The 20,169-nt window shown below is 43.5% G+C and overlaps 2 protein-coding genes across 2 annotated transcripts in view; both read left to right on the forward strand.

Moving 5' to 3' along the window:
- rnf11a (ring finger protein 11a) overlaps positions 1 to 20,169 on the forward strand; it is a 628,093-nt gene that overhangs the window by 544,904 nt on the left and 63,020 nt on the right. The gene's annotated exons all lie outside the window — the stretch shown is intronic.
- The window catches only part of mast1a (microtubule associated serine/threonine kinase 1a), a 103,576-nt gene that overhangs the window by 1,857 nt on the left and 81,550 nt on the right, over positions 1 to 20,169 (forward strand). Inside the window, exon 2 of the mRNA XM_051920575.1 lies at positions 316 to 446. Coding sequence (XP_051776535.1) covers positions 402 to 446 — 45 coding nt within the window. The 5' untranslated portion in view covers positions 316 to 401. The remainder of the gene's footprint in view (positions 1 to 315; positions 447 to 20,169) is intronic.

Below are 20,169 nucleotides of genomic sequence, written 5' to 3' on the forward strand. Positions count from 1 at the left end.
ATCATTTTCAAGCAGCAAAGGCTTCTGCCTAAATCCTTTGACAGACAGATATGAGAGGTCCTCCTTAAATAACAACTGCTAGACCCCTAGCTGGGCGCTATACAAATGAACCTTTAGACAGATTTGAAGGACACCTGGAAAGTCTCTGTATAGACTGAGAAGAACATGTTAGGCCATTGACAGTCCAAGAAGTGAGGCGGTCTCCAGGATCATAAGGAGGTCTAAGTGCTCCAGTATTTGTCATTTGGCAGGTGGCGCCCGCTCTTTCTCTTGTGTCATGACGCGTGTTTCTTGTGTTCCTCTCTCCTGGCCCAGCCGGTCTCTGCAGCCTGTCTGCGCTGCATCTCTCGCACGTTACTGCCGCAGAGGCTGAAAGTGTAAAGTGCTGACGGGACCTGCAGATGGAGATGGACGACTCGGGAATTATCCACCGCAGGAGAGTCCAAGTAAGTTTCAGATTTAATGCGTTGAAGTATGCCATTTGCTTTTTGTTCTGTTGGCTTATTGATATTGTTATTATGTGTTCTGAAAACCTACATGGCACTCTGTATTCCTGTATGATTATATATAATATATATATATATATATATATATATATATATATATATATATATATATATATATATTCACGGCATTCGTAGTCTGTGTCACAATCTGATTGTATGGGTGGTTACCTACCAGGTAACGCTTGTGGTTGGCCAGCAATCTGCTAACATCCGCCACGGTGCCCTCAGTTTGTGAGGAACAGATCATAGAATGGTTGAAATAGTTTACTGTCAAATAAATGCAAAGAGTACGCGACACGTGTTTCGCCCTCATATAATCAAAACCACCCACTTCAAGTAAATGTGGAGCCCAGGGCCTTTGTGAAGTCCATAATGTGTTTATTTTAGTAAACCTCCAAGACTGACATGGAGTCACCAGGGTACCCAATGGTGTCTAGATGTAGTCCAGAATGTCTGAATTGTAATGGGCTACTTGAATGGAGGCGCACCTCTGCGTGAGGTCCTTCCTTCAATTATTGTTGTTGGCATCATTCCGATGACACATCAATAAGTTCAAATTGCACCATAGCACGGTAGGCCGACCACCTGATCTCAGGAAGGCCAACCTTTCAACTCCAGTCAAGTTGACTCACTGGTCTGTATGACTGATGAACAAGTCATTAGGCTTTCTTTGGCCAGTTAAACACTACATGACTTTGAGTCGGAGGACTATTCAAAACGAATGCCTGCAGCTGCTAAATCTCATCACTATTATGATGTCCAGTTACGCAGTTTGGAATCCCAAGGGATGTCAGATCACACAACCCCTCATGACTTCTCACTACTGTTTCAGATTTCCAAAGTATTGGAGCATTTAGATAATCAAGTACGGCACTGCCCGATAGCGCTGGTGGCTGTATGGCTGTTTGCCAGGTATGGGAAGTTCAGCCTCAGTCTCAGCCTGCCTTTTATCTTTTAGCATTTTGTTGTGTTATGACAAATACAAGATGACATACTGGCAGCCTCTTTTTTTGTTTGCTTAGTCTAAATCTCCCATTTTTCTTCTTTCCTTGCCGTCTTAATGTATGCATTGGCTGTCAACTCTCAAACACACACACACAGAGGAGCCTGACTCTGCTATTTACAACAAAATCATGCTGGTCTGACTGCGTCATTGGGGATATCAACCTGTACGGCGGCTGCCCCCAACTCGCTAAGGTTATATAAATGGAGGCTGAGAAAGTCAGGTAGTGTGAGTTGTAACCGCGAGTCCAAGCATTCCATGGGGAAGGTCAGCTCAGATGCCCTGGTGACATAAGCAGTGCCATTAGTAGCCCTCTGGTGGCAGCGCTGAGTATAGCAGACATGCAAACCTAATCCACTATCTCTAGAGGAGGCTGAATGTCCGGTGAGCTGATCCAGTGCTGCTGGGTGACACTACTTTTTTGTCAGAGTGAATATTGTATTTAAAATCTTTGATTGGGGCGGCAATGGGGGAGCACAGTAGGGGGGGAAGTCCCAGCCCTGCATTGCCCTAGGTGGGGTTGACAGACGTCGCCCCTCATTGTTTATAGCGGGTAGTCTGTATGATTAGACTGTGATGACCTGTCCCTTTTAGTGTCCAAAGCATGCGCCCCTTAATGGCAGATCCTTTGCATATATACTGCAGACTTAATATGAAATGAAGTAATAAAATAAAGTTGATACAACTAAACACCCACTGCCATACCAAGCCTGGTTACCACAGATCTTGCACCTCTGTTTCTCATTTTTAAAAGCCAGCTGTCTGTCATGTCTCACACCTTCTTCATCACTTCTACCTTCTCTTCCTCCTCCAACTCACACCTGCCTGAAATTCTGATCAGAATGAGTTTCAAGCTGCAGCCAGGGACTATTCTCAGATACGTCCTGGAGCAGGTCTGGCTGTAGGCACCAGCCTAGGTGTGCCATGCCCCAGGGTGTACCAAACAGTCATTTCATATATGATCATGAGGGTGCCAGTCTCCAAGGGGATTGATTTTCATCTCGTGTTTTGGCTTTGGTAGTGGTACGGTTGACTTCTCAGTTCTCAAACCGTTTTGCTGCTCCTCTTCTCCTGGTGATTATTTCAAATAGCATTAGCATACAAGCCTCACGTCTATTTTTTAATACTGAATCTTTTTTATGTAAATCTTTTTTAAGTTTTTAAAGATAAGGATGAGAATTTCACAAGACAGAAACCCCCGAGTTGTTTCTAAGTGGTACCAGAAACCATGAGCTGGCACACAAGCCCACCCAGACAGGTGAGGGTCCCCAAGCAAGATAAGGTGGTGGCCTACTGGTCAATAATTTTGAGTAGAAATTTCCATCCTTTTGGTTTGTAATTTCTCTGTGATGACATTCACTCAGAAGTGCGCTGTACTGTTTACAGAGCTAGCAGTGTCACCCGATGCTGCACCACCTAAATTTCACAAGTACACAAAGGCTTTAGTGTTCCCCTTTAAAAACTGGGAATCTGTGCTACATCTAATGGAGGAAGATTCAGCAGTGTGGACTGACTAGCCTGTGGTCTTCACCTGTACCAGTGGGGAATATATGCAAAATATGATAGAAACAGCAAATCCACACCAATGAACCTACTGGAAAAGCACAAGCAGGGCTACTCTGGGGGTACCAGGGGCTGTACAGAGTTAGGGCACCAAGTAAATTGTTGAAGAAAAAATAGCCTGTTGTCTTTGTCTGTGCAGATTTGGAGTGAACAGGTTCAACAGTGTGGATTTGCATATCGGACAAACACACATTCAGCGGTATATATTAGAGGATATAGAAGTACAATAATTGATCATACTCAGTAAGTGCCATTAGGGGTACCATTTACACAACTGGGTTGATTGGAAATCAATGTTCCTTTTCACACTCCTTTACATAGATTCATCTATGATGTCTACATAACAGTCAAGTGCTGTGAGTTAGCAGAGCTGGGAATCCACAACACTGCAGTTTAGAGTCTATCCACTAGGAGGCGACATGCCAGATTTGCCTCGCTATTAAAAATCCTCTGTGGTTCTCCGCAGGTTGAAAGACATCAAACAATAAGAGGAGAACAAAATGAAAGAAAAGGCCAGTGTCCTAGTGCTCCATGCAGAAACCATCAGGGGTCCTGGCACGGGCACCTCTGGGCTCTACATGTTGACCCCTGGTGTAGACTGAATGGATCAGCAGCCATTCCTTTGATAATGCCAATCATATTGTCAAAAATATGAAGCTCTTTGATGCCAAGATTCTCATTGAATGAGCATCCTGCTCTTCAGTTAGCATCAGTGCCATCTCACAGTTCCAGTGTCCCAGGTTCAAATTCCAGCCTTACTCCTTATTTTGTCAGTGCAGTTTTGCAGGCTCACACTAAGATGTGTTTGTGTATGTGTGTGTTGGGTTATCTGGCAATTTTAAATGGCAAGTGTGTGCCTAGTTGTGCCCTGTCCAGGTTTGCATCCTGCCTTGGCATTACGTGTCAGCTCCCTGTAACGTTGAAGTGGGCTGAAATATGGATGGCTGAAATTTTTGCCTAGAAAGAAGGAGAGGGGAAAAGGACAATGGGTGTCCTTCTGTGGAGAGAACCTGGTGAGCATCTCATCATGACGGCACTTTCTTTGCCCAACTGGTCACCAGAGAGGGTGGAGTTCTGCTTTAGCTCAGCTGATTAATATGGCTGAATCCAGGGGTCTGGGTTCAAGAGTGGCGTTGCCCAAATAAATTTCATGTTACTGATGCTCCCCCCTAGACCCTCCCTCTGGATAGACTTTGTGCCGTGTCTGAGGAGACCCCTAGCCTGCCCTTTGGAAGTTTGTATCATTGAGATGGAATGATGAAGAGCAGCTCGCCAATTAGGGACCAGAATGGAATGAAAAAACACTGACACAGCCCTCCGTCTAGGTTAAGTCACCTCCCCCCCCCAAATGCACCCCCCTTTTCTGGCCTTTATGGCTCTTTTCCCTTAAATGTTGTGTAGACTGAAGTAGCCACGATTATCTCCTGACTGAATAAATCCTGAATTACTCACCAATCCATTAACATAAGGGTGGGAAAGACAAAAAAAAACACGACATCAGCTAGAATGACTTACGGTCACGTCCTGAAACCCGAGATGAGGTCAGCATCTAGAGTGAGTTGGCGAGAGATGTTGAAGGTGTCCAGATTGTGCTGGGTAGGCTTTGGGGCCATGGCGTTCATCCCTGGAGCCACCAGCCTTAGGGCGGGCATGCACTGCAGTGCTGGCACTTTATTCAAATGAATAAAGATGAAATCGTGATAAAATATCATGATGTACCTGTAAAACGTTTTGTGGTGTATTCAATGTGAAAGGCGCTCTATATATATATATATATATATATATATATATATATATATATATATATATATATATATATATATAATCAAAAATTCCTGAAAATGATCTATACTTGCTTTTCAATCTGAATGCTCCTTCCTTCTTTATTGACAGGCCCTGCTTTAAAATGTATGACGCCAGGCTCAGATGTCTCACTAGATGACATATGCTTTCTGTGACATTTCAGACTTGACAACTTTAGGCGCTTCTCTCGATGACAATCATCTCCTGCGTAATTAAGTTGGCCTCATGACTCTAGAAATGCCCGGAAGCTCCTGGGTAAAGACGCTGTCCCCTGACTCACCCCTAGGTGAAATTCAAACACGCCACGCGGCAAGCGCTCTGCCGGCTAATGAGCGGGCCGTCTCCAAGTGAAGCACCAAAGCTCTGATTGGGCAGCTTGTGTGCCAATCAGCTGTGATCAAACTGTCAGCCCGCAGCTCTTATGTCCAGTTGGTGAAAGGCGTCTGCTCTGGGTGCAATCTGTAGGAAAAACAGATAGCATGAGGTATGCAAAGTCGGGGTTGGTTTGAGTTCTAAAATGTCTGAATTGGCTGCTAATTCATAAAAAAAATACAGGAGGGTTTGTTTACCACATTATGAATCAAGGTTAGCCTACCGGTTATTACTGCTGCTCAGAGCTCTGCAGACTTGGGTTCAAGCCATTGTCTTGTACATTATGGGTTGGGTTTATTGGCAAGTCAAGTGAATGAGTGTGCCCTGCATTGGACTGGCATTCCTTCTAGAGTTGCCTAATGAAAGCTTGGGGCCTTAAACTGAATTTTCTCACAGATGGCCCTGGGATTTTCTTTTTTTGTAAAAGGTGCTATATAAAGGCATATACAGTAAAGAATGCACATGCTGTAAGCCTTTGGATGGTCTGTTGTTTAAAAATGCAACATATACAGTGAATTCTGAAAATATTCAGACCCCTTCACTCTCTGCACACTTCATTGTGTCATATATTTGACTTGAATTGGATTCATTTGCCGTTTTTGCCCATCAGTCTACACTCAATAACCTATAAGGACAAAGTGAAAACCTGTTTTCAAAACGGCTGCAGATTTATTCAAAATCAATCCATCCATCCATCCATTTTCCAACCCGCTGAATCCAAACACAGGGTCACGGGAATGTGCTGGAGCCAATCAAAATCAAGAACTGAAATTTCTCATTTCAAGAAGCATTCAGACCCTCACATTGTGCTCAGTTGCCTCCTGTTTGCTTTAATCCTCATTGAGATGTGTCGAGAACTTGACGGGGGTCCACCTGTGCCGAGTGGAGTTGAAACGCACACCTGTGTATAGAATGTCCCACAATTCACACTGCATGGCAGAAGAAAACCCAAGCCATGATGTCCAAGGATCTCTCTGTGGATCTCCACAGTCAAGCTGTGGTGAGGCATAGATCAGGACAAGGGTATCAAACCGTTTCTAAAGCTTTGAGTGTTCCCAGGAGCAGAGTAACCTCAAGATTTGTGAGAAGGAATAAGTTAGGAACCTCCAGGGCTCTTCCTAGAATTCGCTGTCTGGCCAATTTGAGTATCCAGGCAAGAAGGACCTTGATCAGGGAGGTCGCCTAGGACCCAGTGGTCACTTTAAATAAGCTTCAGAGGTCCTCTGCTGAGCTGGTAGAACCCATCAGAAGGATGACCATCTCAGCAGCACTAAATCAATCAGGCGTTTAGATGGAAGTCACTCTTGAGTAAAAGCCATTTAGGAAACTCTAGGAGTCATTCAAACAGAATTATTGAGCCAAAGTGTTAGTCAGCCCTGCCACAGAGGTCAATAGCCCTCATCTTCATAGCCCTTAGTGGGTATCCCGAACACCAGTGTACAAATATCTGTTTGTGAATTTTAAGGCATGTCCACCCACCTCTGCCCAGACACCTGCACCATCGAGTGACCCATCATTAGTGAAGGTGTGCTTACGCTTTGATGCTTTGCCTGCTGTGTAACATCAGTGGAAAGATGGCCGGTCTGGACTATTCATTCTTTCAAGGATTCCTAGGTTGTGGTTGGGGTTGAGCATCGAGAAAGTTAAGCTTCTCCTGAGAGTCTGTCGACCATGGAAGAGAGTGTGAAATGAAATTACACTTCACGTCTCTCTGCTGGTCTTTCCGCATATCTCAGTCTTCTGCTCTGAACCCTCATGAAGAAGGAAGCCTCTGACACAATCTTGAGCTCCTGATCCAGAACTGAGACTGTCATGAACCCCTTCATACAGACATGAAAATCATCTGAGGGAGCGGAGGGGGCTGCAGGTGGACACGCAAAGGCTCCAGTGCATTGCCAACCTGTTTGTTCATGTCCAGCTCTGACCATAATGCAGACATGTCCCCTTTGTGAGTGACTGAGTCTTTACTGCGGGACTCGGCTCCTCATATCAAGTAAAGATGGTGGACAGCTTAGTGCATTACTGAGCTCATCATCATAGACCTGAACTGCCAGTGACACACACCGTGGTGGTGAGCCACACCAGCAGAATCAAGCAAATCCATTTGAGGCAAGTCCATCATGCGCTACAAACTCTCTAATGATGACACAAGCCCACCTTGTACAACTGACCTCATCACTAATCTTCTAATGATGACCCAAGCCCACCCACTAATGCAGAATGAGGCACATCACATACAACTGACAGTCTAATGCAGAGAGGAGTCCATCTTGTGCCACTAAGCCTCTAATGATGACTCAAGTCCAACTGATCTGCAGAGACGAGCCCATTACCTAAAACTGACCCTTTAATGCCAAGGTGTCTGTTATGCGTAAGTGAGCTCAACATGTGCAGCTAACCCTCTAATGATGGCCCATTTTGAACACCTGACCCACGAACGCAGAGCCAAGTTCCTTGTCTGGAATGGAAGCCCCCAGTTATGTCTTAAGCTCTTAATTAGAGCAGGGTCTCTAAATCCCTCATACAGAACTGATTTTCTAGTGCAAAATTAGCGTTGAAGGCCCAAAGTGGACCAGAGTCAAGCTGAAGCCTTGGTGCTCATCCTGAGTCCCTAAAGAGGAATGGAGCTCATCGTATAAAGCAGAGTCTCTGAGGTCCCCTAGAGCAGAGCTGAGCTCATGGTGAAGAAGTGAGTCCACAGTGCCAGGCTGGGTGCTTAAAGCTCATCAAAACCCTTAAAACATATCAGCTCATCCAGAGCTAAGCCAGCAATGCCAAGCTGGATCCATAAAGCCAGGCCGCTCAGCTAATTGCAAACGGGGTCTCTTACACACAGCTGAGCTCTTCATGTCCAGCCTATCCTTTCTTGTCCAAATTAGTTTATACTGGCAAGCTGAGCCAATTATGCAGAATTGACTCTTTAGCCCACAAGCGAGTTCCTAATGTCTAACTGAGCCCACAATGCCAGGCTATGCCCACTATGTCAAGCTGTTTCTTGTATAAAACTGATACCAGGCTAAGCTTTTTGTGTACAAGTGTGGTTATCACATCAGGCTTATTCTTTAATGCACAGCTGAGCTGCTTCGTGTCAGGTTGAGCCCCTCATGTATAAATAAGCCCACAATGTCAGACTGAGCCCCTTATACAGTGCTGTACAGTGCTTAGACCACAATACCTGGCAGAGTCTCTTGTGCAGAGCTGAGACTACAATGCTAGCTTGGCACCTTCACGTAACGATAAGCCCACAACGACAGGCTGAGTCCTTTATGTCGAGCCAATCCTGTCATGCAGAGCTTGACTCCCTCATGCCACATCACCTCCAGCCGATTTCTCAGTGCACAGCTGAACTCTCTCATGTTTAACTGAGCCCCTTTGTGCAAAGTTGTGCCCCTCATGTAAAGATGAGCTCACACTGCCAGGCTAAGTCTCTCATCTAACGATAAGCCTACTGTGCCACACTGACTATCCCTTGAAGAGCAGAGCCCACAAAGCCAGAGTGAGTTCCTCATCTAAAGATAAGCCAACAGTGCGATGCTGAATCTCTTGTGCAGAGAGAGCTGAGCTCACAATGCCAGACTGAGTCGCTTGCGTACAGATGAGCCCGCAATGCCAGGCTGAACCTTTCATGTAAAGTTGAGCCCTCAGTGCCTGGCTGAGCCCACAATGCCAGGCAGAGTCTGTCATGTCCTGCTGACCCCTTCCTGCACAGATGAACTCCCTCATTTGCCACTGAGCTCCTCGAGCCGAGCTGTGCCCTTTGCAGGCGGTGGGCCAAGTCTTTCATGAAACCCAGAAAGGCAGGAAGACACGACTCTTTAAACTTTGCTTAATTAAATGAGACGATTTCATTTCTGCCACTAATTGCTGCTGTCTGGCATTGTATGTCTGTGTGGGCTGAACGTGCCGTGAGTTCTGCTTGTTGAGGAGCCTCTGATGTCATTTTTTTTTTTTAAGTCTGCTAATAATGCTTTAAATTTAGATAACGTGCAGCTGTGCAGGTGGAAACTTGGCAGTTGTGTGTGCGTGTGTCGCTGAAGTACGTGTGATATCACTTCTCACCACGTCTCCTGATAAACACTGCGCTACTGCCAGACTGTAGCTGGGATGACACTGAAGTCACTCCTCCTCCTCCTCCTCCTTCTTCTTCCCAAGTTGTCCCGTGTCAGGTTTCAGTGACTCAGCAAGTCACATGGTGCCCGCTGCGACACAACAGTGAAGGCTTACTGTTGAGGGTTTGCCACACTGAGCAATTTAAAGTGGAGAACTAACAGTGACTCCCACCTTTGGGTGACGGACACAATGTCGAGTTACTAATGCAAGCCAGGAGCTCCCAGTGTCCTGAGCCCAGTAATAGTTTGGAGCCTCGGACTGCTGAGTAGATGCCCAGCTGTTTACTCCGCTTTGCCAGGTGGTGGCGCTCTTTTTGACACCATTCTCACTACCCTAAGCATGTGATCTTCCTCAAGTGGTCATTGCTACTATTTTATTTCATGCAGCACTAAGCCATATTGAAACCAGATTTGTTAGAGGACTTGGCAGGGGAAGAACTATTAGAAACAGGTGGTGTTAGACCCCTGAAGTCACAGTGGAAAACATTTGGGTGTGCTAGGCTAAGGTTTGTTCTGTTTACACTTTTATCTTCTAACTGGTATTTGAGGGCAGTTACAGTGGATGCCCATTTGGGGCCAACCCAGCTGCCTGCTTCAGACTGACTGGGCTAAGATGAAGTGGATAAACGTCTTCGGCTGTGCCAGCTGGGACTTGGCATCTTGTTAATAGAGAAGAGCAGTGGGAGCAGGCTGCCACTGGCTTCACCCTGCCTGTCAAGTGCCACGATGGCAAATGAAACTGTGAAGTTGGGAAACTTGCCACTAGCTAGAGAATGATTTGTCGGGGCAGTGTCACAATTAATCAATCAAATTTTACGAATCAATTTATAGTAGTTGCTACGGGCCACCAGTCCACCCCAAGTTGCTTCCACCGTTGTGCTGACACACCTGAGATGGAATGAATAAACCTGTGTTAGTTAGACTTATGACATCTCACCACACTTATGGAGGTGGGAATGCATCTGGTGCAGCCCCCCCCCCTAGCAGCAGCTCATCAGCAGGCAGGAGGAACACAGCTGACCACAAGCAGCAAACTTAAACTGCAGATGAAGGCAACAAAAGAGGCTCAGTGAGATGTGACATGTTGTTTGTCATTTTAGTTTTTATGATTTTTCTACCCATCCAAGGGGGGGATGAAATCTAAGTAACTGACATTGACTCCAGCGTTATCATTTGCAGTGTGCTCATCTGGTTCCTATTTCTCTGTTATATGTCACTTGGTACAGGACTTGAAAAAAGCAGAGCAAATGTTTGTGATGTGCCATCTGTTGGATAGCAGAGGCATAGCAACCGGATGGAGAGACACATGCACACACACACACACACACACACACACACACACACACTTACACAGACACTTGTTCTTTGTGGATTCAGAAAGTAACGACTTCTTCACGTTCTACATGCTTTGCTGTGTTGTACATGTAAATTTAAATGGATACATTTGCCATTTTGCCCATCAGCCTACAATCAAAGTTGAAAAGATGTTTTCAGAAAGGTTTACAAATTTAATAAAAACAAAAAACTGAATCCCTTCATTCCCATTAGTATTCAGACGCTTTGCTCTGGCACTCCACATTGTACTCGGGTCCATCTGGTTTGCTTGAGATGTGTCTAGAACTTTAGGAGTCCACCTGTGGCAAATTGAATTGAATGGACATCGCATGTACCTGTGTATAGAAGGTCCCATAATTGACATTGCATGTCAGGACAAAAAGACATGAAGTCCAAGGAAATGTCTGCAGACCACTACAATCAAATTGTGGTGAGCACAGATTGGGTAAGAAACGCAAGAGTTTAGCAAACAAAGTCAAAAAAAGAGAGCGCAGGTCAAAAATCAAATAGCAAAAATGCACAAAAATTACTCACCAACTCCCAAGTGCATTCACAAGGGCTGATGGCAGAGCCTTGACGGTTATGGGCAGATGGTCAAACCTCTTGGGCAGCCACCCACAAAACACACGGAACATAAAAGAAGATAGAGATACATAGAAACTAACTGAACAGCAATATTAACATAAACAAAGGAATCGAAAATGAACAGAAAGGACACAGACATGGCATTTGAAACCCTGGCTGAAATATAACAAGATCAGGGCAAGGACATAAAACCATCTCTAAAGTTTTGAGCATTCACAGGAGCACAGTGGCCTCAATAACTGTTAAATGAAAGAGGTTTGAGACCACCAAGACTAACCTAGAACTGATCTTCTGGCCAAACTGAGTAACCAGGCAAAAAGGGCCTTGATCCGAAAGGTGACAAGAACCCAATGGTTATTCTAACTGAGCTTCAAAAGGAGAACCACTTCAGCAGTACTCCATCAATCAGGCATTTATGGTGGAGTGGCTAGACGGACGTTTTCAGTTCCATACATATAGATATATGTATATGTGTATGTGTACATTCATGTTTTTGTTGGTTTTATGATTTTATTATCTGTACGGTGTCCTTGGGTGTTTAGAAAGGTGCCTTGAAATAAAATGTATTATTATTATTACTACTCCTGAATTAAAGGTATATGACCACCCACTTAGACTCTGACAGCATGACAAAAACCATTGTCAGGTCTAATGAAAGAAAAATTGAACTCTTTGAGCAGAACTCCAAGCAGTATTTCTGATGAAGACCAGGCACTGCTCATTACCTTCCTAATACCATCCCTGTGGTGAAGCAAAGTGGTGGTAGCATCATGCTATGGTGGTGCAGCGACAGCCAGACTGGTCAGAATTGAGGGCAGGATGAATGCAGCCAAATACAAAGAGGGCCTGGAAGAAAACCTGCTCCAGAGTGCATACCAACGTAGACTGGCAATGGGATAAACTGCCCAAATCCAGGTCGGCAAAGCTTGTAGAGACTTACCCAAGATATTCGAACTTGGAATTGCTGCCAAAGGAGTTTCTACAAAGTACTGAATTAATGAAGGAAAAAAATGCAGTTTTTGGATTTTTAATAACTTCGCAAACCTTTCTGAAAACACGTTTTCACTTTGTCATTATGGGTATTCAAGTGAAGGTGGATTGGAAAATATGGCAAATGTGTTGTCGATTTAATCTCAAAGGGATACAAGAAAGTGTGCAGAAAATGAACGGGTCTCAATACTCTCTGTGTCCACTGTATGCACTGTACAAACTGTGTATGCTTTCTGAGTGTTGCCCTTGTGTTCTGTGGGTGGGTCTCAAGAGACGGGTCCACCGTGATGTCACTGCTAAAGGACGGTCCACGGCCTATGTTTTCAGGCTGAGGCCAGAGGTCTGGTAGATTCATTAGAATCTTTAGCGCAAGTATTATTTGGATTTTTGGTTTCTGATTATATTCCACCTTCTCATAATGCATTTGTACAGGCTAGGCTTAGCTGCCCAGTCACACAGTCAAAGATTTGGAATCCCACTTCTACCACCATAAGCTGGGTTGAGCAAGTCACTTGATGAGCCTGCAGCCAATCTGTATGCTACACATGAGATGTATCTTGGTAAAGTCCTCACCAAGAAGGACGCTAAGTCAGTAAGGCCAAGATCGCCCCCCCAATGTACCTTTCCTGCCCTATGTATGACCCCAATAACTTGGGAAAAAAAAAATCCTAATCTTTCCAAAAGAAAGTTTGGGAGTAGTAAGAGTTAATGCACTACCATGCACTTGTTTCACTCCAGCTCTTCAAACTTTTATTTCTCTATGGAGCCTTTAAGATGTCTGGCTGAGATTTTATGGGAATTTCGTGCTTCAGTTCCTGCTATTCTCTTTTACTATTTTTTTGCCACATCATGTTGTCTTAGGCCAAGATTTGGCTTTTTTTTTGTCATATTGCTCACCAAAGCTGTGTAATTTTCCATAATCAGAAGAAAAAGGACAGATGTGTGCCATGCCATAGGAAGTCAAAGTTTATTTTTGTCTCTCTTGCTCACTCTCTCCGTCTCTCCCTGGTGGTTTCTAATTCCTCTGTGGGCGCGTCAAACATGATTTCATTCCTAACGAGGTTGCATGGAAATTTCTCGTGCGTCTTTCTCTTGTTTTTTTTTTTTTTTCTCTTCTCATCCAGGGTGAGATGACGAGATGTTAATAGGCTGCCGCTAAAATCAAAGCTTTGCATTAACACGAGTCACAGGAGGTAGCGCACATTCTCAAAGGGACAGGCGCCTGGAAAATAAAAACGACTGCTGCTCTGATCCTTGTGCTCTTCTACAGTTTGTGCTATCAGTGCTGTGACTTACTTCGCTCTTCCTGGTGGTTTCCAATACCCCTCCCAATCCTTATAACCCCCTAATTCCTCTGAATCCACTGGTCCCCTGACTCCATACGTTTATGGTAGGCAATGCAAACGCAGCCAATGGTGTGCAAAAGTCACTTGCTGTGGGGATCATCCTGTATCTGGACCAGAGCTCAGAGAGAAAGGACAGCCACTGTTATGGTGGGCATTTATTCATATTTTTTTATCATTTTGAATGATCTTACACTCATTTGGGGGGGGGTTTGGAGTTGTAGTATCCATTTCTAAGATTTATTTTTAATAATAATAATACATTTTATTTATTTGTAGGCACCTTTGTAAAGACTCAAGGATACCAAACAATAGATAAAACACACATTATAAGCAAAACTGAAAATACAAAATTTAAAATCAGACAGAGCAATTGTAGTCAAAGAGAAAAAGCAGCCTTAAATAAATGAGTTTTAAGTTTAGATTTGAAAAGTGAGAATGAATCAATGTTTCTAAGCTCGGAAGATAATGAGTTCCAGAGCTTGGGAGTAGAGTAACTGAATGCTCTGCTCCCCATGGTGGTAAGACAGGTGAAGGGGACAGTCAAGTAGATGGAGGAAAAGGATCTAAGGGTGTGGGAGGGAATGGCAACATGGAGGAGGTTGGACAGATATGGAGGGGTGAGGGTGTGGAGAGACTTACAAGTTAACAGAAGAATTCACTGCGGAACTTAACTGGAAGCCAGTGAAGCTGCTGTAAGACAGGAGTGATATGGTGAACAGAGGGGGTTCTAGCGATGATGTGGGTGGGCAGCTGAATTCTGGACCAGTTGAAGCTTATAAAGAGATTTGCGAGAAAGACCAAAGAAAAGGGAATTGCAATAATCCAGACGAGAAGTGACAAGGCTATGAACAAGGATAGCAGTGGTGTGGAGAGTGAGGGAGAGGCGAATACGATTAATGTTACGCAAGTGGAAATAAGCAGACCGGGAGATGTTATTGACGTGGGACTGAAAGGATAAAGTACTGTCAAGGATGACACCCAGACTCTTAACCTGTGGGGAAGGGGAGACAGGGGAATTATCACTAACAAATGAAAAATAATCAGTTTTGGATAATGTTGATTTTGTACCAATGAGGAGAACCTCAGTTTTGTCACTATTTTTCACTTTACTATTTACTTTTTCAGTAGTTTTTGATGGCATCTTGTAATTTAACAATCACCTGCATGTTTGTTTACTGTGACTAACTAGGACAGCCTTCCATGTTGTGAGGGGCCGTGTACTCTGATGTTGTTAACCGCGGGTAATCCATGTGCAGGCTAAAAGGTTGTTTCAAAGAGGATTTCTTTATCCGAGATGTGGATTCAAAACCCTTACTTAATGACTTTGCTGAAACTTTTCTTCATGGTATTTCCGGTTCTTGCTTTCCTGGACACATACTTTTGACTTCGATTTTTGTCTCCTGCTTCTGTTCTTGAGCTCCTGGATTTGACACCTTTTCTATTTTTATATCAATTTCCTGGTTTTCCTCAAAAATCTCCTGTCCTCCTCTCTGACAGATCAGCCAGAAAGTCAAAGATTTCAATCCCAGTTTTGCCACTATAAGTTGGCCACTTAACAAGACTGCAAACAATCTGTAAATCTCTCTGTAAACTGTCTTGTGTTGTATATGAGATGCTTTTGTGATTCCTACTAAAACAAAAGGCAAAAACCAGCATCTGCCCTTATTACAGATCTCAGCCCACTGGATTGCACTCGCTGCAGGCAGTCTTGCCTCAAAACTCAAATGGCAGGTTTCCTGCACAAACCTGAAAATAGGGCTACGACTTTTAAATATCAATGGAGAAAGAGCCATGAAATCTTCAGGTCTATGAAAACAAAACAAAGTTCCAAGAATGTGTAAATATTTTGGAGGGGTTACAAGTATAATAAAAAGAACTAAGGCAGTTAAAAATGAGGAAAACCAGCAAAACCAAGAACATTAGCTTAAATTAATGCAGGGGCCACAAGGCAGGAATTCCAAATGAAGCAATAAAATAACAAAACACGAATCAGAAAAACTAAATATAATGCTGAAGACACTGGAGCTTTACATTAAATTCTACGAGGGCCAGCAACCCATCTGCCTGCTCTAGTGACTCTGCCTCCTTTGGCTCAACATACAGGAGATGGGGCAGACAACGGAAAACAAAATACACAATTAACTAACATTATACAAAATAATAAAAAAATAATGATCACAATACATTATCACATTAAAAGGGAGATTCATTTTAAAAGAAAATGCAACCCAAATTTTCTGATTTATTTTTAATATGAAGCTTTGCGAGCAATAACCATTGTGCGTTAATAATTATAATTCTTTACGTTTATGTAGCATTTTTCTCACCACTCAAAACAATGAGTGTGGAGTCACTTCAACCATCACTAATGTGCAGCACCCACCACAATGATGTGATGGCAGCCATTTTTGTGCCAGTACGCCCACCACACATTAGCTGTTAGGTGGTGAAGTGATGAGAGAGAGAGACAATTAGAGATAGTGGATTATTAAGGGACCAGAATGACTAGGCTGAGGTGGACAATTTAGCCTGGACATTGGGATACACCCTACTCTTCACGAAGGGTGCCCAAGGATCTTTGATGACCACAGAGAGTCAGAACCTCGGTTTTACATCTTGTCCAAAATATGGCGCCAGTTTCTACAGCACAATGTCCACGTCACTGCACTGGGGCATTGGGATCCACACACAGACCACAGGGTAGGCACCCCCTGCTGGCCTCACCAAGACCTCTTCCAGCAGCAACCCAAACTTTTCTTCTCCTGTTTGGTCTCCCATCCAAGAACTGCCAAACGAAAGCATAAAATCTTTCAAACTATAAAGACACTTGTAAGCAATGTATGGTACTTACATAAGTAAATTGTTCAACCTTTTTCAAAGTCTTGAGGCTTCAAAAAAATCACTCCAGCATGTTTGTATAACATACCAGCAGGCACTCTGCACATTGTCTCGTTGCACATCAAATATAAGGAAGGGCACACAATTACAGGACAGCTGGCCTCGCTTTGTGCAATGGATTTGTGCACTGAAGTCCTAGACAAATCAGCCACCAGCAAACTAAAACACGTTTGTCTCTTCACTTGCCCCTGATTTCGAAAAATCAGACAAGGCCAGGTAGCCAAAGAAAAAGACAACTGGACACTAAATTTGTTTCAATTTGGCTTGTTTACATTCAAATGACTGCTAATAAAGGGTCATCACTGAACAAACCTCGATAAAAATGGGTCTCAAGGCCAAAAAGGTTGAGAACCACTAATCTGGAATACATGATGAATAAATGTCTCCTGCATGCTCTGGTACTCTATCTTGTTATCTGAGGTCCTAGAAGTAAAAGGTATTATAACATGTGAGGACTATTGCAGGGATCTGGGGGCATTTTGGTTGGGTCCATATAATTAAATATAAAAGGAAGAACAGGATCACCCCAGAACCCTACTATGAAAAAACAGACTGAAAATCGCTGGAAAGGTTGTGTAGTGCGACGTCTCCCTTAATGTTTGTGCATCTCTGCACCTGTGTACAAGAATTTAGCACAAATGTGTCAAATGGATGCGCTCACATGCGTCTTTTTAATGAACACGCTTGTATGTGTGAGCATTGCGCACTGATTTGTGCTCACATGCATGTGTATGCATAAGAATGTAGGAGCAAAGTGCCAAATGCAAAAGCCAATAAATAACAGAAGTCTGAGCTAAAAACAAAAAAAGTAGGACATGGAGAGGCGTGAACTCGAGAAGCTGCCAGACCCCTAAAATGACAGACACACATATGTATTTTTGGTCTGAACTCGTGTTTACACAGAGAATCCGTCTCGAGGGAGTATTCAGGAACTTGGCAAGTAAAGGAGGGAGATGGAGGTCCTGGCTGACACTCTGAAATGCCATTGAGCATCAAGAGCTAAAAAACTCATTCCTTGTAGATGCTAAAGTACTCGAGACCCTCGGGATACTGACACTGACAACGGAGGAAACCGTGGAGTGAGTGTCTGCTGTGGCATGTTCTATATTCTTAAGGCTGACGTGGGGGCACTTGAAAGATGCTGTGCTCTCGTCGGTTGTTAAAGTCAACAGAAATAAAGCTGAGTAACCACCAGGAGGCAGACCTCAATAAGACTGGGTCAGCTTCTCTTCCACGCTCAGCCACTGTGTTGTGAGAATATATTTGGCCCCTTCTGCTTTTCTATGCATGCTTCGCTGTGAATTTGGTCCAGTCTTTCCAAAGGTTTCAGTCAGGTAATGGAGAGAGTCTGAGGAAAATAAAGGACATCATGGTGTGTGTCTTCTTTTATTTGTCGGTGATCAAGCAGGTGCACAGTGCAGTGGCGTGGCAAGGCTTTTATTCCTGGCTCATGTTAATTGTTCTATGTTTTGTTAGATGTTATTCTACATCTTAGGCTGTCGTTCATGCTTCTGTCAATTATGTGCTGAATATTAATTTAGCAGCAGCTACATATTGGAAGGACCTGGGGTAAATAGTGGGCAAAAGAGCTGGCAGGGGCGTGGCCAAAAACACAGACACGTGAGTCCAGGGAGAACAAAGGACACAAATGGGAGGGGCCAGGGGCAAATAGTAAGCACAAGGAAAGGCCCTGGACACAGTTAGGAGGATCCAAGAGAAAATAGCACCTAATTCTGAACACATATCATCTAAACATAGACAGCTTGAGATTAATTAGTCTCCCTAGGAGTGGAGGTCCTGCCAAAATCTTTCCAAGACCAATGTATCACAATGTAAGATTTTTAAAAATTCATCTGTAAGGCTCTCTCTCACCTTAACTATTTTACATTAAGAAAAAAGGAACCTGTGCTCACTAAAAATAACCACAGTGAACATTGTTGGCTTGAGAGAATGCACCTGAATGGGCCACAACAGTGCTAGGAGCGTCTTCAATGGACAGATGAGTTAAAAATGTTTTGGATGAAATGTCACTTTAAAATAACCTTACCCCAACAGTCAAGCATTGGGGCAGCTGTGTCATCATTTGGGGATGGACCTGGGAGATGTGTCCTCATTGATGGGACCTCAAACTTAGCTCCTTCTTATCATAGGATTCAACACTGGAACATTTTAAAGTCAAAGTCCAGACCTAATTACTTTGAAATTGCTAAAACAAGCAATTCATCTATTCAAATCAAGAAATGTCATTTAAATCGTGCAGGGAAGACTTGGCTACACAAAACTATGATAGACAGAGAGGCAGTCACTGAGTCTGGATTACCTTTTCACGTGGGCATTTCATAGCTTTATTTAATGAAACATTAAACATTTAAAATTAAAAACATACTATTCTTTGTTTACCCTATGTGTAATATTAGACTTTGATGGAGGATCTGACTTGACTGAAATGTCAAATAATAATAAAGTATAAAAGATACCTGTCTATCTAGTATAAGTTGTGACAGGGCATTTCTGGGTGCCACCTTACTTGAAACAAAACAGTCATAAGCAGACTTCCCTACCAAACATATCAGGCTTATTAAAACTAAGACACAAGAGAATGTTAAATAGTGGAAAACAAAAAGTTACATATATAAACAGAAAAGAAATCCTTATTGCTACGCTGAGACCACCGCCAAAAGATGAACGGGCAGACCCACAAGCACACAATTCAAAAATACTGCACATAAGCATCTATATGACAAACAATCTCCCAGTCACATCTGTTTATATCGAGATGGACACACTACCTCCTTCACAGAAAGAGTCCTTGCTCAGCTGACTTTACAATTGAAAAGTTACATTTGATAACAGGCAACTGGAAATCAAACTCAAATCCACCCAAACCACTTTAGGGACAGAGACTTGCTAAAGAGATCCATGTGGTTCTGTGACTCCTAGCAATCACCATGGTGCCCTCAAGTCTCTCTGTGTCCATGAGCCTTTTGAAAAGAGTTAGGGCCCAAAGAACAGTAACTCTCAGGGCACAATACTTTCTGGCTCAGGTAACCCCCTTTTGTGGGCCTGCTTGTATTACATTTCCCATCCATGTGAGCATGAGGAGGATGGCAGGTGTTCTAACAGGTTCTAATCCATCACAGCTTTATCATGGGTCCTCCTGACATAAGACATACGGGGTCCATCACCCACCAACTCCCTGTTTCCTACTCATCTTTACCTTTCATACCAATCTTACCCTGGCAACTTACTATGGCAGAGTGGCGGCTCTGTGACTATGGATCTGTGCTAGTATCTGGAAGGTTACTGGTTCAAATCCCATTGCTGCCAGAAGGGATCCTACTCCGTTAGACCATTAACCTGAAAATTGCTCTAGGGGTGCTGTACAATGGCTGAGCCTGCACTCTGTCCCCCAAAGGTCATGTAAAAAGACAATTTCCCCTCTTGAGATTAATAAAGTGTATCAAAAATCAAATCCTGACCCTGTTTGGTCTCCTTTCACAATATCTATCTATCTATCTATCTATCTATCTATCTATCTATCTATCTATCTATCTATCTATCTATCTATCTATCTATCTATCTATCTATCTATCTATCTATCTATCTATCTATCTGTTATATAGTGCCTTTCATTTCTATCTATCTATCTATCATCTCCT

This window comes from Erpetoichthys calabaricus, chromosome 17, assembly GCF_900747795.2.
Source record: "Erpetoichthys calabaricus chromosome 17, fErpCal1.3, whole genome shotgun sequence".
In the NCBI taxonomy this organism is placed as follows: Eukaryota; Metazoa; Chordata; class Cladistia; order Polypteriformes; family Polypteridae; genus Erpetoichthys; species Erpetoichthys calabaricus.